The sequence below is a fragment of the Cutaneotrichosporon oleaginosum genome (assembly GCF_008065305.1).
Source record: "Cutaneotrichosporon oleaginosum strain ATCC 20508 chromosome Unknown ATCC20508_contig05, whole genome shotgun sequence".
NCBI classification, from domain to species: domain Eukaryota; kingdom Fungi; phylum Basidiomycota; class Tremellomycetes; order Trichosporonales; family Trichosporonaceae; genus Cutaneotrichosporon; species Cutaneotrichosporon oleaginosum.
Genome location: NW_027072174.1, coordinates 94128 through 109622, shown reverse-complemented (window position 1 = coordinate 109622; position 15495 = coordinate 94128). Strand labels below are relative to the sequence as shown.

At 63.7% G+C, this 15495-nt stretch overlaps 5 protein-coding genes across 5 annotated transcripts; 2 read left to right on the top strand and 3 right to left on the bottom strand.

The window, feature by feature from the left end:
* Positions 1-386: 386 nt before the first annotated feature.
* On the bottom strand, positions 387-2019 carry COLE_05563 (uncharacterized protein; the record flags this gene model as incomplete). The annotated part of the gene is made up of 2 exons (XM_018420913.2): positions 387-1872; positions 1922-2019. The coding sequence occupies 2 exons, from the start codon at positions 2017-2019 to the stop codon at positions 387-389; spliced, it is 1584 nt and encodes a 527-aa protein (XP_018277453.1).
* Positions 2020-2293: 274 nt separating this feature from the next.
* COLE_05562 (uncharacterized protein) lies at positions 2294-4359 on the top strand (the record flags this gene model as incomplete). The annotated part of the gene is made up of 5 exons (XM_018420448.1): positions 2294-3323; positions 3359-3540; positions 3591-3626; positions 3672-3914; positions 3952-4359. The coding sequence occupies 5 exons, from the start codon at positions 2294-2296 to the stop codon at positions 4357-4359; spliced, it is 1899 nt and encodes a 632-aa protein (XP_018277452.1).
* Positions 4360-5662: 1303 nt separating this feature from the next.
* Positions 5663-7681, top strand: COLE_05561 (uncharacterized protein; the record flags this gene model as incomplete). The annotated part of the gene is made up of 3 exons (XM_018425481.1): positions 5663-6189; positions 6241-6859; positions 6896-7681. 3 exons carry the CDS (start codon positions 5663-5665, stop codon positions 7679-7681), a joined length of 1932 nt encoding a protein of 643 aa, XP_018277451.1.
* Positions 7682-8190: 509 nt separating this feature from the next.
* Positions 8191-11896, bottom strand: COLE_05560 (uncharacterized protein; the record flags this gene model as incomplete). Its single annotated transcript, XM_018421459.2, has 3 exons — positions 8191-10767; positions 11139-11628; positions 11721-11896. The coding sequence occupies 3 exons, from the start codon at positions 11894-11896 to the stop codon at positions 8191-8193; spliced, it is 3243 nt and encodes a 1080-aa protein (XP_018277450.1).
* A 550-nt stretch (positions 11897-12446) lies between these two features.
* COLE_05559 (uncharacterized protein) lies at positions 12447-15287 on the bottom strand (the record flags this gene model as incomplete). Its single annotated transcript, XM_018426820.2, has 2 exons — positions 12447-14992; positions 15071-15287. 2 exons carry the CDS (start codon positions 15285-15287, stop codon positions 12447-12449), a joined length of 2763 nt encoding a protein of 920 aa, XP_018277449.1.
* Between the last annotated feature and the right edge of the window lie 208 nt (positions 15288-15495).

Here is a 15495-nt window from a genome sequence, read left to right as displayed (position 1 = left end):
GTATCTAGCTTGTATTCGTAAACGGCATGAAACGTAGCATCATCTTGCTGGAGGTGGCGGTGCGTTCAGCCACCCACCACAGACGAAGCTCACATCATTACGACGAGGTTGTTGTCGAGCTCACACATTGTTGCTCACCTGAATGGCATTACGCCAACCACCACTGCATGCACCAACATTGCGTCACGGCGACCAAAAAGACATACATGCATTCAAAAACGCCGCAGCGCTGGTGCCAAGTAGTCTATAGCATTGCTCTATGCGCTTGGGGGGAGGGGGGAGGGGGAGGAGGGAGATGGTGTAGATGACATGAAGGGGAGCGTGCCAGCGCGCGCCCACATTCAGAGGCTCGAGGCCGAAGCCGAGGCCGAGACCAAAACCCGCGCTTAGATCTTGGGGGCGGAGGCCGAGACCGAGGTGCCGTAGACCTCGGGGAACCAGCTCTTGTGGGTGTCGATGGGGACAAAGTCGCCCTTGGGGCGGACCATCTTGACGGCGGGGTGGGTGGGGACGCCCTCGACGCGGTGGAAGCCGTTGAGGTTCTTGTGGAGCGTGATCTGGAAGACGGACGAGCCTCCCTGGCGCGCGACGATGATCGAGTACGCGAGGAAGTAGAGCCAGAGACGGTACCATCTAGGGCCGTAGGTGGCCTCGACCTTCTCGCGGTTCATAATCCAGTTCTTGTACCAGCGGTGGAGGGTGGCGGCGTAGTGGACGCCAAAGACGTCGGCGCTCTTGACTTCAAAGCCGGCGCCCTCGAGCTCGTTGATAACCCAGCCCATGTTGAGCGAGGCGTCGGCGCCGGGGAAGATGTACTTGTTCATGAAGATGCCCCAAATGAGGTCCTCGAACTGCCAGCACTTGCGGAGGCCCGCGACCTGGAAGCACAGGAGGCCGTCGTCTTCGAGCAGGTCGTACAGGCCGCGCAGGAAGGTGCGGTAGCGCTTCATGCCGACGTGCTCGGCCATCTCGAGACACGTGATCTTGGAGAACTTTTGCGTCTTGGGGATCTCGCGGTAGTCGAGGCAGAGGGCGCGGCCCTGGGACTCGGGGATGCCGGCCTCGCGCAGGCGCTGGTTGGCCCACTCGGCGCCGTTCTGCGCAACTGTAATACCCGTCACCTGGCAGCCGTAGTTCTTGGCGGCGTGCGCGATGAGGGTGCCCCAGCCACAGCCGATGTCGAGGAGGGTGTCGGTGGGCTTGAGGTCGATCTTGTCGCACACGAGGTTGAGCTTGTTGTCCTGGAGCTCCTCGAGCGTCTCCTCGCGGTGGATGTCGCTGATGACGCCGCTGGTGTAAATCATGCGGGGGCCGAGGAACCAGCTGTAGAAGTCGTTGCCCCGGTCATAGTTGTCACGGATCTGGTCCTCGTCCTGCTGCTTGGTGTGGAAGATGACATCGGGGATGAGGTTGAAGAGGACGTAGCGGAAGTTGTCGAATGACAGCTCGAAACGCGACCAGTCGTAGCGGTACTCGAGGACGTCGAGACACGACATGCCGGGGGCGAGCTCGATCTTGCCGTCAAAGTAGGCGTCGTGCCAGATCTGCATGGGCATCTTCTTGCCGTCCCACTTTGCGCGCATCTCCTCGTCGGTGATGGTGTAGTAGTCGGAGAGGGGACGGTTGGGGAGAGGCATCTTGTCGTTGATGGGAGGGCCGTAGCGGGACATGACGATCCAGTAGCCGATGGTGAGGGGCACGAAGAGGACGACGAAGAGGAACAAGTACATGTACCAGCTGCTGCGGGCGAAGGGGAGGCAGCGCTGGACGATCCATGGGACGATAATGTCAATGGCGGCGAGGTGGTAGTTGTTGAACGAGCCGCAGCCCTCTGCGGGCAGCGGGGGGTTGGGGACCGTCTTGACGTTTGAGCTGATATCAGCCGGGCCGTGCCGTAGATATGATAGGAGGGAGAACTTACGTGCGCCAGGAGGGCTTGGAGCCGTTGAGGTGGGCGCCGTTGGCGACGGGCGCCTGGGCCTTTACATCGGCTGGGATTTTGGAGTCCACTGCCGACATATTGATGTATGTGGAAGAGGAGAAAGAGAAAGAGACGAGGATGAACGAGGGGGGCGACGTGGAAAAGAACGCGGGGACAGACTGATCGCGGCTCAACAGCCAGGCACGGAGATCAGGGGGCGGATGGGCGGATGCCGTGGTGAGGGAGCGGAGATGACACGTGTCATCTCCGTCATCTCCGTCATCTCCGTCTCCACTCTTTCCGCTCCAACGACGATCATCACATCACACATCGACGTGGCCACATCCGTGTTGCTGCGCGCACCTTACCCCAATGACACTCCAAGACCAGCTCTCGGCGCTGGACGTCGGCACGAGCGGGACCTCTTACCCCCCAAACGCCAAACCAAAGCCAGGCAGGGAGATTGTCCACCCAAAGTTTCAGCCGGCATACCTGCCGCGCAACACGCCCACGCCGCTCTCGGCGCCAGGTTGGGTCGTCCCTCTCTCCGCGCCGGCCTACTTCCCCCTCGACCTGTTTCACCTCGTTCTCCAAGAGCAATCGCTACACCCCGAGCAGAACTCGAGCCTGATTCTGCGCGCCCAGAAACTCCCCGGCATCCCCGAGACAGATGCGATCGACGACGCCTTGGCCGCCCACATCGGAGTCAACCCTGCTCCCATCGAGAGAATACGTGTTCGGTTCGTTCCGCGGCAGGCGCGACGCGACACCAGACTCTGCCAGCGCAATGCGGCATACTCGTCCGACGACGGGAGACTGGGCCTCGTCCTCAAGACGCCAGAGGTGTCGAGTGCCGCCGAGATGCCATACTACCACCCTCCAGTGCGGCAGCTCGCGTTCTTGTGGGAGGCCGACGAGAGCATCGAGCCTCCAGAAGGCGATGAGCCGCGGGTATACGGCCGCATCTACATTGGGTACCTCCCTTTCGAGGATTCACCGACACCGGCAGGTGACGTCCTCGGTCCTCCCCCCAAGCCACGGCTGAGGCGCTCGCCCCTTGCCGGCCCCCTGTCCCCGTCCGCCACGGACGCTGTACCTCCCCCGGCTACCGTGCTCGAGGACGATTCGCCCGAAGCGCGCGCAGAGGCGCGCGTGCAGGCCGAGAACCGCTTGCAGCGCACCTGCTTGCACTTGCTCGAAAAGCTGCACAAGCACGGGCACGGCAGCGCGTATGGCTATGTCAAGCGCGTGCACCACGACGTGGTCGTGTCGCGCGAGCCGTTCCAAGACCTCTACCAGGCGCTCAAAGAGAGGCACAAGCAGCTCGACAGCCGCGTGCCCCAGCCGTGGAGCACCAAGGTCGAGGACGTCAAGCGACATGTGTGGAAGGTGAGTGGGGCTCGTGCCGTGCCGACGGACAGAGCGTGCGAGACGGAGGCTCACCCGACGATCGGCTGTTGCCGCACAACATTGCTGCTTGGGGACAACAGGACATTGCCATTGCCGCCTTTCTTATGCTCCTCTGGCGCGACATGTATCCGGCCCGCGAAGGGAGCGAGACGGGCATGGAGTGGGACAAGTGGGGCCGACCGCCTGGCGGGTTTGTCGACCTCGGATGTGTGAGTTTATGAGCAGGCGCAAAATCAGGGCTGGACCGCTGACACCACAGGGCAATGGGCTTCTGGTCCACATTCTTGTCTCTGAAGTGGGTGACTTGCACCTTGAAGAGAATTCTTCAGCTGATATTCAGGGATATTCTGGAAAAGGGTACGAGTTGCGACAGCGGCGCACCTGGCCGCAGTACCCCGAGGCGACGCAGCGTGCGCTCGTCGAGCTTGGCATCGACATGCCGTCCTTGTTCCCGGCCACGATGGAAGAGTGGGATGTGGGGGTCTGGCGAGGGCGAGACCGGAAGGGGGCGAGCGTGGGCGTGAGCGAGCACGTGATTCCGGATGAGTCGTTCCTTCTCGGCAACCATGCGGACGAGTTGACAGTGAGTGCATCCTCGTAGCTTGACTTACAAACACCAGCCATGGATCCCCCTCCTCTCACTCTTGCCCGCCAAGCCGGTGCCCTTCCTCTCGCTCCCGTGCTGCCTGCACACGCTGGACGGCAAGTTCACATCCCACGAGTACAAGGCGCCGCCGCATGCGCACACGCCCGAAGGCGGGTTCGAGGACGGCCTCGAGGCCGGGGCGAGCCGGTACAAGGCGTACGTCATGTGGCTGGGGTGGTGGGGCTTGCAGTGCGGGTGGAAGTGGGAGAAGGAGAGCCTGCGGATTCCGAGCACGCGTGGGTGGGCGATTGTGGCGCGTGCTCGGTGGACCACGGATGCGGGGGAGGACCGTGCGTGTCGCCAGTGGGCCCTGGACGAGGTCAACGGTGTGCGGGCGCGGGGAGAGTTCAAGGTGCGGGTCAAGGAGGGCACGGAGCACTAGGGGGGTGGGAGCAGGGCGGTGGGGTCGTGTGGAGGAGGACGTAGATGGTAGCATGTGGAGCGGCGTGTGGTAAGAGTGGTAAGGCGTGGCGTTTTGCCTTGTGTCATCTCAGCATGATGAGCTCGTAAACGCGCGCCACATGGGGTTGGTGGTTTGCCTCGTGGCCTGACATCTGCTCGCGCGCCTGCGTCCACGACCATGCGACCAAGTCGCGCGAGCACCCATCCCACGCTGCGAACACGTCCAGGCCAGGCCACGCAGCATGCAGGCCATGTCCACCTTGAAATCACGAGACACCCTCTTGACACCCATGCCATGCGGTCGCAGGTGACGCTTGGGCGCGTTTGGCAACCACCCTGGGTATAGAAGAGATGAGTCCAAGTGTTTAGGCGGCCAGGCGGAAGGGGGACTTGGGTCTGGCCATGGTCTTTAGCCTGGTTGCAAGGTCACCCGTCACCCAACCCAAGAAAAGACAACTGCTATACTGTACTCGGCGCAGTCAGGTCTGCATGTTTCATGCTCGGCGCAGATGATGACGAGACGAGGTAAGAGAGAGTAAAAGAGTTGATCATGTTCTGTTGTTGTCGAGACGGCGCTCAGGGGCGTTTAGCCTGGTGTCAGCACGTTGGGCCAGGAATCGGGGCATTCCCTGAGACTCTAAACACGCTGAATCTTTGCTAATTCCATTAGCCTTGGCCCTAAGTAACTCAAATTTGGGTCTAATCCACTCAAGCCGGGGTTCGGATGTCAGGGGCTGCAAGGGGAAACAGGGGCCGACAGGGGAAATGCCGAGCCGATAAGGCACGACAGGAACGGTTCCAGCGCGTCCATCGGGGAATCCCCAAACATGTCCCTGACATTGCACCCTCAGTCCTTGGGCTTGGCTCGCTCAGGCCCCTCGTGTTTCCCTGAGCCTGCGCTAAAGGCTCCCAGAAAACGGAGTGTGGTCCCTGAAAGGCATGCCTTTGGTGCATCGCTCCATCCGTGGATTCCGTCAACAACTGTCTACTCGTCGTCTTGTCATCGTCCTCTTTCTCTCTCTCTCTCTCTCTCTCTCTCTCTCTCGACGTCTTTCTTTCCATCTTCACGCTCTTTACATTCTTCTCCCTCTCTCCCTCCCTCTCTCCCTCCCTCTCTCCCTCCCTCTCTCCCTCCCTCTCTCCCTCCCTCTCTCCCTCCCTCTCTCCCTCCCTCTCGCTCTCGCGGCAGCGCCTCGAACCCTTCGCCACTGCCATCCGCTCCTCTTCCACACGGACACATACACACTGCCGACTCCAACATCCCTCTCCCACCACTCCGGAACATGTCCCCCGACTCGGCCTCCGTGGCCATGACCGGCACGCGACCCCGCCGTCGGCTCCACTTCCATCATCACCACTCCCATCCCCACCACCGCCCCGAGGGCTCGCCTGTGCACGCCCACGCCGATACCCTGGACTTCCTCGCACGCTCTGTCCCCTATACCCCCCATCTCCCACGGCAAGACTCGAGCGCCGACTCCTCTCCCTCCCCTTCTATCTCATCAGGCTCGAGCGACAGCCCAAGCGACAACGATAGCAGCAGTGATAATACCAGCTCCGCACCCACCGTCGTCCCCGCCGTTGTCCCTTCCTCTCCGAGCCCGAGTGAGGACGTCAAACTGGACGGCCAGCCCTCAGAACAGCCCGCATCACCACAAACCGAGAGGCAAGCACAGGAATCATCCGCCGACCCAGCGCCGGCACCGTCTCAGAATCAGAATCAGAACGCTGTTGCTTCGAGCAGTGAGGACACGGGCCCTCGCCCAAGCCCAACCCCGACGTGGACTCCTGAGCCCGAGCCTCAGCCCACGTGCGTACCGATGCGCAGCAAGTGACGAGACGACGCAACTGACATCTACAGTAGTGAACAGCCCTCGACGTCCGACCCCATTCCGGCCTCATCGGACCCTGCACCGCAATGGACACCGTCCTCAGCGTACCAACCTCCACCCGAGACATACGGCAGCGGGCCCAACGCTCCCGTGTCCCAGTCTGAGACCGTCTGGGAACCAGAGCCGACACCATCATCAACACAGGGGTGGGCGTCTGCTCCTGTTCAGGACACTTTGGCGCAGAGTTGGACAGACTGGTCCGCGGCAGCCGAATCAATCGTGCCTTCGGACGCGGTTAGCAGCGAAGCCGTCGTTGCGGGTATCATTGGGCTTGTATCGTCCTCGTCATCCTTGTCATCAGCCGCTCGCATTGCCAGCGCGTCGACGGCCTCAGTTGCAAGAATCTCCTCTCCTTCCGCTGCTTCTGGGAGGACCCTGACGCCAAACGTCCAACCCACCAACCCAGGCGTGACAGCATCGCAACCACCGCCTTATGGTGTATCTGCCTCTGACAATGTGTCGGGTTCTGCAGAGGCGGCCAGTGCTGGGTCCGGGAGCGAGATCCTCTCTACTGGAGCGAAGGCTGGTATCTCCATCGGCGCAATTGCCGCTGTCGGTGCCGCAGTGTTCCTCATCCTCTTCTGCCTCGTGAGTTTTGGCAACGTAAATGCCACTAACCATCAGCGACGCCGCAAGCGTAGCAACACTATCGTCGCCTCTACCGACCGATCGAATCCGTATGCCTTCAGCGCGTACGGTGCCGCCGAGGAGAAGGGTGCGAGCAACCTCCGCCGCAATGGCACGCAGCACTCCGCGCTCGACTTCTCCGACGGTCCGCTCCCGCCGCAGCAGCGCTCGCGCTGGAGACATTTATCCACCTTAGCCGTTCCTTTTGCTGCCAAGGATAGAAGATCGCGTGGTAGCAGCGGGCCAGGTATGGCAGGCGTCGGGTCCACCCCGAGCCGCTTCGACTCGAACCATCCAAGCTTTGACCGCTCACGTGGTGCCTACCCGTACGCGCGGAGCGAGTCGGACGACGACCACCACGAGGTGATCCAGGCGGTCGACGACGACGCGTCTAATTTTCGAAACACTCACTACGAAGAGTGGCTTACCTACGACCGAGCCGGAGTGGTTGGGCAGCCAGCCTCCGCCGGCGTCCCCGTCAAACCTTCATCTTCCGGACCTGGGCCAAAGCTCCGCCAGCCGCAAGCGCGACGCGTCCCGGTCCCATCACTCGATCCCGACCCGTTCGCGGACCACACGGCTCAAGCGGACACCCAAGCGTCTGCCACGGGCATACAGTCGCGGCCCATGCCGTCCCGCGCCCGCACCCTCGACAACATGTATGGCATCTACACCGAGGACGAGCCCGTGGTCCAGCACCTGCCCTACCGCGTGACGCCGCCGCCTGTGCAGGCGCAGCAGTTTGTGCAGCCCCAGTCTGCGCTCGTCGGGCATGCCGTCTAACGTTTCTGTCAAAGGCCATTGCGGCCTGGTGCCGCCGTGTACCTTGTTGTATTGGCGGTGCGTTGCCACCGCCACCACCCACTTTTGGTTTCCATTTTCCGTATCAATTAGGCATGTCGTATATAGTGCATGTATGCGGTTGATGCGCGTTGGTGGGCATGGTAGAGAGCAGAGGAGTACGCGGAAGGGGATGTGCTGAGCGGGACGATGCTGCTGCTGACGAGGTGGGTGCAGGGGGGTGACCTCAGCCTCCGAGGGCCGAGGGCGGCCACAGAACGACCTCATGTATTTTGTCTTGTATACGTCTTGTAGATAGTGGCCTGGGTTCCGACTCGCGCGGGCTTGCGCTTGCCCTCGCCACGATATGCTATGGGAGCGCATCAGTTGCCCGTGCCAACGGGGCAGCCCAAATCCTCCCCGGCGATTCAATCCACCTGGTCCCATGGCATTGCACTACATCATGACATCTATGCACACCCCCGCCTTCCCTCCGATCTCTCCTCCATCCGCTACGCATACTTGGCCATGAAGCGCTTGTGGAACGCCTCGATGCGCGTCATCATCTCCTCGGCGTCGGGACACAACGTCGTCACGCGCAGATGGTACGTGCCGTCCTCCTGGCCGAATCCGGAGCCCGCGACGGCGCATATGCCCGTCGCATCAAGCAGGGCGAGGGCATAGAACGTGTCCGCCTCCTTGTTTGCTTTGCGCGCGGCCTCGACGGCCTTGGGCGGCAGCCGCAGCGCCGGGAAGAGGTACATCGCGCCGTCGGCGGGCTGGCACGTCACGCCATCGAGGCGGTTCAAGCGCTCTGCCATGAGCTTGGAGCGCGCCTTCATGCCCTCGTGGATGGCGGCGCTTTCGTGCGCGTACGCGGCGTGCGACGGCGCGCCGGGCGGCGGCGGCGACACGAGGAGGTCCACGCCCACTTGGCCTTGCACGGGGGCGCAGAGGCTGATGCTCGCCATCTTGAGGAGGAGCGCGTCGACCTCGGGGTCGAGGTTCACGGCTTCGAGGTATCCGCCGCGGCGGCCGCACTCGCCGCTCACGCCCTTGCTGATCGAGTGGAGGGAGACGAGCTCGACCGCGTCCGCGATCGCCGGCATCGAGCGCAGCACCTTTTTGAAGCTCACGAACGGGCGGCGCGCAGGGTCGTACACGTTGTTCTGGTACACTTCGTCGGCGAGGAGGAGGAGGCTTTCGTCGTAGCACAGCTGGACGATTTCGCGCATGTCCGCCTCGGAGAGGCACGAGCCCGTCGGGTTGCCGGGGTTGATGACGACGAGGGCTTTGAGCTGGCGCAGCGACGGGTTGGTTTTCGCGCGCGCGATCGCCTTCTTCAGGCTCGGCACGTCGAGCGCCCACCCCCGCGCCTCGTCCAGGTGGTACGGCACCGGCGTGGCTTGCAGGTGCGACAGCGTCGCCGTGTACAGCGGATACTGGGGGATGGGGATGAGCACGCCGTCGCCGGGACACAGGGCGAGGTCCATGACCATGGCGACGGCGGGCGTCGCGCCGCCGGTGAGGATGATCTGCTCGGGGTCGGCGGGGAAGCCGTCGCGGCGCTCGATGAACTGCGCGACGCGCTTCCGGATCGGCAGCGAGCCCTTGGACGCCGTGTATGCGCCGACAGAGCCGAACTCGTCCACGAGCTGCCCGGCTTTGGCGATCGCGTCGGCCGGGAACAGCTCGGCCGCGAGCGGATGCGCCATCAGCTCGGGATACTCGACCAGCGCCGCCACTTGGCGCCAGTACGTCAGCGGCTGCTGCTTGAGCTCGCGTTCCTGCGGGTTCCCGATGTTGGCGTACAGAATCTTGTCAAAGGGCAGGCTCGTGTCGCCCGCCTGCAGTCTGTGCGCGAGGTCGTCGGCCTTGAGCGACAGCTCGCCGCGCACCGCGTACTCGACGTGCAGGACGGCCGGGTTGACCGACGCGCGCGTCAGCGCCTTGGCGTGCCCGTCGCCGCGCGTCACGCCCACCGGCTTGTGGCTGAGGCACGAGTCGTGGATCACGTTGAGCGCCTTGACCGCGTCCTTGTTTTCTATCACGCACGAGATGTTGATCTCGGATGCGCCCTGCGAAATCATCTCGAGGTTGACTTGGGCGCGCGCGAGCGCGCTGAACATGAGCGACGCCGAGCCGATGGCGTTGCGCATGTTTCTGCCCACGAGCGAGAGAATCGCCATGTCCCGCGAGATGGTGATCTCGCCGATCTTCTCCAGGTCCTTGACGAGGCGCTCAAGCCGGCGCGCGTTGCCAAAGTCTTGCAGCGCCATCGAGACGTGGACCTCGGACGTGGAGATGAGGTCGACGACGACGCCGGCCCGGTCGAGCGTCCCGAAGATGCGCGCGAGGAAGCCGTGCGAGATCGTCTTGCGGTTCGAGTGGATGTTGAGCACCAGGATCTGGTCCTTTATCGTCACAGCGGTGGGGAGGCGGTCTAGGCCGTCGACGCTCGCGCTCAAGTCGGACTCGGGCAAGATGATGGTGCCCGAGCCCTTGGGGTTTTCGACGTTTTTGATGCGGATGGGGATCTTGGCGCGGATGACCTGCTCCATCGTGAAGGGGTGGATGACCTCGGAGCCGTAGTATGTGAGCTCGGCGGCCTCGTCGGGCGTGATGGACGGCACGAGGCGCGCGCCGGGCACCTTGCGCGGGTCCGCGGAGAAGATGCCGTCCACTTCCTTCCACACCTGGAGCTCGCCGGCCTGCACGCCGACGGCGCAGAGCGCCGCACAGAGGTCGGTGTAGCCGCGCCCGATCTGGGCGAGGAGCGAGCCTGGGACGGGTCCGAAGAAGCCAGTGACGACGGGAACGCGCTGGCCACACTCGCGCAACCGTGCGCCGAGACGCTTCGAAAGCTCGTCATAAAAGGCCTGGCCGAGCTGCGACACGCCCTGGTCGCCCGACGACGTGAGCGCCGCGTCCATGGCCGACGTCATCGACTGGTCGACGATGTTGTCGAGCACCACGAGTTCAGAGTCAATGCCGCGATCCCTCAATGCGGCCGCGACAATCTTGCACGCTAGCCGCTCGCCAGTGCCGATGATCGAGTCCTGCGACCGCGGCGAGATCTCGTCGATGATCTGGGGTGAGCATGAGACGGGGTTTGGGCAGGCGGGCGGTTCTGGCATGCGTCCGAGCAAAGCCCGAGGCATCTGCGGCCCTCGTCGGCATTCCCCCAGCTAAGAGAGCGTATGCCTGTTGGCAAACACAATATACACCCAACACAGCTCCGATGCGGTGTGTGGAATGTAGAGGCAGGCAAGCGCGTTCATTCACGGCTCCGGTATCGCTTTCGACGCGCCGCGCCCTCGTGCAAACGCCGGCGCTGCAGATCGCAGGCGCAACGCAGCCGGGCCAACATGGCCCACATGGTGCGGCCCACCGCCCCACCGCCCGCGCACGCCTCACACACAACACACAGCACACCGCACACCGCACACACCACACTCACATTCGCGGCATTCAGGAAGGCGCGGAGGGCCTCGCAGTCGCGCTCGATCTCGTCCTCGAGCTCGTCGCGCAACGGCCCGCGCGAGAGCGCCTGGCGCGCGGCGGCGAGATGCCCGCGCTTAATCGTGTCCACGGTAGCATTGAAGCCGGCCTCGAACTCGCCCGCCCACTCGGTGGGCGTGTCGGCGCCCGAGTCGGTGTTGGCGCGCGCGCGCCCGCTAGGCTGGAAGGGGGAGGGGGAGGCGCTGCGCCCCGCCGCGCCGGCGTCGTTGAGGCTCGCGAGCGACGACATGACGCTCTGCGAGAAGTAGCCGCTGCCCACGCGCTTCGGGTACAGCGGGGTTTGGTAGCCGCTCGCGCTGGGCCGCGCGGACGCGGACTGCAGCGCCTCGCGCGACGCTTGGAGGAGCAGGTTGGTGGTGCCGAGCGCTTTGGTTTGCGTCGAGCGCGCGGAGCAGACGACGACGACGCGGTGCGACGCGAGGTATGATCTGGGGTCAGGCGGAGAGGAGGGGGAGGAAAAAGGACAAGGACGACGCCGACGCCGACGCCGACGCCCACGCCCACGCCGACAGCCACTCACTCAACAATCCCCGTGATCGAGTCGAGCGACTTGCCGACCGACGTGCCGCCATACTTCTGCACGACGTAGGGCACACGCTCGTCCGCGCTGTTGCTCTTGAGCGTCTCGTCGACGCCATACGTCGGCGTGGCGGAGCGGGGGGTGGACGAGCCGGATGCGCGAGGGGGAGAGGGCATGGTGCGAGAGGAGCGAGCTCGCGGGGCAGAGAGCGGAAGGCGCGCGGAGAGAACGATTGGGGCGGTGAGGGCAACGAGCGACCGCGGAGGAGGGGGCGACCGCGGAGAGAGAGTACGCTGTTCGGCGCTAGCTGGTTCGGCGCTAGTTCCGCACCGGTGCTGAGACAAAGTAGAGATGCACAAGTCTACTGCCTTCCTAACCAATGTCGCCATCGCTCGACTCAAAAGTCGGCCGAGCCGAAACATGCCCGGGAATCACGTGATCCGGTTCTACCCCACTTTATCCGCGGGTTAATGGCCAGTCACAATCTGCCGATATCCAGTCGGCCTCAGTCGAGGACGGTAAGAGTAGCAAGCTGCAGTGTTTCCCCGCCCCCGTGGTTCTCCGCTGGCGCTCGGACGAGGGCGCTCGGACGTGGCTGCGGCGCAGGCATCACTCCGCCTCTGATTGACGGCTGACGTGAAAGAAGCTTGCACGGGCCAAGGCATCGCCCCACCTCCACTCCATGTACTCGACACTCTGCATTGCTAGCTAAGCCTAAGCCTACGCCTACGCTACGCCGCCCTTGCGCCCAAGCGAGGTGAAGAACCGGAACGACGGCTTGCGCTCCGCGACGCGGTGCTCGTCCTCGTCTTCCTCGCGCCCCTTGCCCTTGAACGGCTCCGTATCGGGTGAGCGGGACGCGCCGTTCGAGAACGCAGGCCACTCGCCGGGCGCGCGGTTGAAGATCTCCTCCACGCTCGGGCCGGGCGTGAATGCGCCCGTACCTGTGCCCGAAGCCGAGGGACCAGGGCCAGGCGAGCGCGGGCTCCCGCTGCCGATGGGCCCGAGGTCGTGCTTAAGATTCGCGGTCACTTCGTCCAGCGCGCTGATGCTGCGCTGCTGTCCCGTCCATCTGCTCTTGCCGAGAAGGGGCCATTTGAGCGCCATCTTCTCCTTGGCAGAGGGGGCGAACGCATTCTCAAAGCCCGGAAGCGAGTCGCTCGAGCCGAGCCCAGCGTTGAACAGGTGGAACGAGCTCACATTCTCGCTGCTGGGCGAAGTTGAGAACCAGCGGCGCGAAGACGGAAGCGCACCCATCCCGGGTAGCGTTGAAGCCGAGCCGCCCATTCCGCTCATACCCGGCGGAGTCGAGTGGAAGCGCGAAACCCCCGTTGGTGTTACCTTGCGCTCGCCCGATGCGGGCGCGGATGACGGCCAGCCGATAGGCGAGTCCTGGTCCGAGTCGTAGTTGGGTGAGCCCTCGTCCGAGGGTCCAGCAGCAAGCGCGTCCTCGAGCGACGCAAATAGCGAGTCGTCTCTCTCAGTCTCGGACGCACCACTGTCGAGCGGCGTATCGCCACCTTCAAGCGAGCGCACAAGCCCCTGTGGAAGCCACGAGTTGGGGAACGATGCCGACCCCGTGCTCGGTGAACCGTGTTCGGACGCCTCGTCCATGTGTACTTGGATAGGAGGTGTCGACAAGCGGTGCGGCGCGAGCGAGCGTGACGCACCAGGGCCAAAGTCCTCGAAGCCGGCGACGTCTGCAACCCGCTTGTCGTTGAGGCTACGGTAAGAAGCGTTGTGCGGGTGCGCGCGTGCAAGGTGTGCGTAACCGCCGGCCGTAGTGCTGTTGTTGTTCGCCGTGGGGCGCGCAGTGTACGACTCGTCGAGTTGCGGGAACCCTGCCTCGGCCATGTAGGCCGCGGCCTGCGACGCCCAGCGGCTATCGGCCTGGTTTTGGCGCTGCCCGTGGTGGTACGACTCGCTCGCGGCCGCCTCGTACGCGGCAGCCATAAGCATCATCTCCTCTTCGGGCGCAATCTTGCGCGCCTCCTCGGCAGCTGTCTCGGCAGCCTTGAGCTTGTCCTCGGCTTCGGTCACTTGTTTGCTTAGCGATTCGATTGCCGTGTCGAGTTGGGAAATCTGGGTGTCGAGCTCGCCCAGTTCCTCATTCTTCTGCTCCACCGCAGCACGAGTGTCGACCACATGCTGCGCGCCCTCTTTGCTTACAATCTTGACCTGCTTCTCGCTTGCCCTCATCTGCTCCCTCAGATCCTCAATCTCGCCGAACGCCGTGGCAATCTTGGCCTGCAGTCCGTCGCGCACGGATTCCGCAGCCCTGAGCCGCTTGTCGGCGTCGCGGCGCGCCGCTTCTGCCTGCCGCTTCTGGTCCTCAAGCGTCTTGGTTTTAGACTTGAGATCTTGGCGTTCGGCATCGTCGTCTTTGCGCCGCTGCCGCAGCTCGTCGACTGTGGATTGTAAATGCGCTTGGGATGCAGCGACTGACTCGTCGTGCGCGGCCAGCTGTGTCTGCAGTTCAGTGAGCACGGCCTGCGCAGCGGCCAAGTCGGACTTGAGCGCCGTGAGCACGGGCGAGGTGATTTCGATAGACGGATCGGGTTGTTGGGGCGGAATTGGTGGAGGAGCAAGTGTAGACACTGACCCACGCCGCGAGCCCGGTCCCACAGATGGTATGGAAGACGGGGTCGAATGAAGTGGTAGCAAATCGGCGAGATCTTTGTGCGAGTCAGTTTTGAAGAGGAGCTTGGGCACGAGCGCCGAGGGCCTGGACCCAGTTCCAGGCGATTCGTCCTTTGGTGCAACGGCACGCATCTCCATGACCCCAGCGCGGTCCAGAGCGGCAGACTTTTTGCGAGCCTTGTCACGTCGGCCCATCCGGGCGACATATCCCCAGGACGACTGCAGAGACTCGGGGACGTGTCCAAGCATGAACCAGTGCCCAAGAACACCGAGGTAAGCGACAGTGGGCTCGGGCTTGGGTGGCCCGGAGGCCTTGGGAGGCTTGCCCATCACCGGGTCGGAGAGGTAGACTGGCGGCAAGGGGGGTGCAGCGAAGGCGAGGGCGAAGAAAAACAGAGACCGGTAGCACATGTTGGGCGTGCGCAGAGTGATGGCGACGTGGTTGGCAAAGCGGAATGGCGCGATTGGTGTATCGGTGCCACTGCTGGTGCCGGGACTGGTCGCATGACCGTTGGTCGCGCGGGCACCTTCCTCGGGCGCGTCCGAGGAGCGGATGTGCGCGAGGTGGCGACGGAACGCGAGCTCGGTGAGGTGAACGCGGAAGGACGACTCGGCGGGGCATGTTGCGGCGACTGGGTAAGCATTGTTGGAAAGTGTGCACACAACAAAAGTTTACAAACACAACGCGTGCGCGCGCGCGCCGGACTCACCGAGGACAAGGAGGAGCACGCATGCCGCAGCCCAGAACAGGAGACGCTTGACGTCCAAGAGGCTCTCGGGTGCGAGGTGCCAGCTGCTGAGGGGGAGGGGAAGGGGCACGGAGTCGTGAGGTGCTGCACCACCGCCGCCGCCGCCGGCGAACGCAGCGACGGCGCGGGAGCGGTCGCGGAGCGCGTTTACGCCGGCGCGGAGGAAGGAGGACGGCATGACGGCCGCCGCCCGGGCGGGGTGGGTGTGTGCAGGGGCGTCGGAGAGGACAGGTGGGTGCTAGATGTTGGAGGGGGAGGGGGAGGAGGAGGAGGAGGGGGGCATGAGCTGACGAATGTTGAGAGTGGGGTTGGGAGGGGGGAGGGAGTCGGGTATGGATCGGGGATTGGGGAGTCTCTCGGAGTTGGGACTCGAGTCGATGATGGAG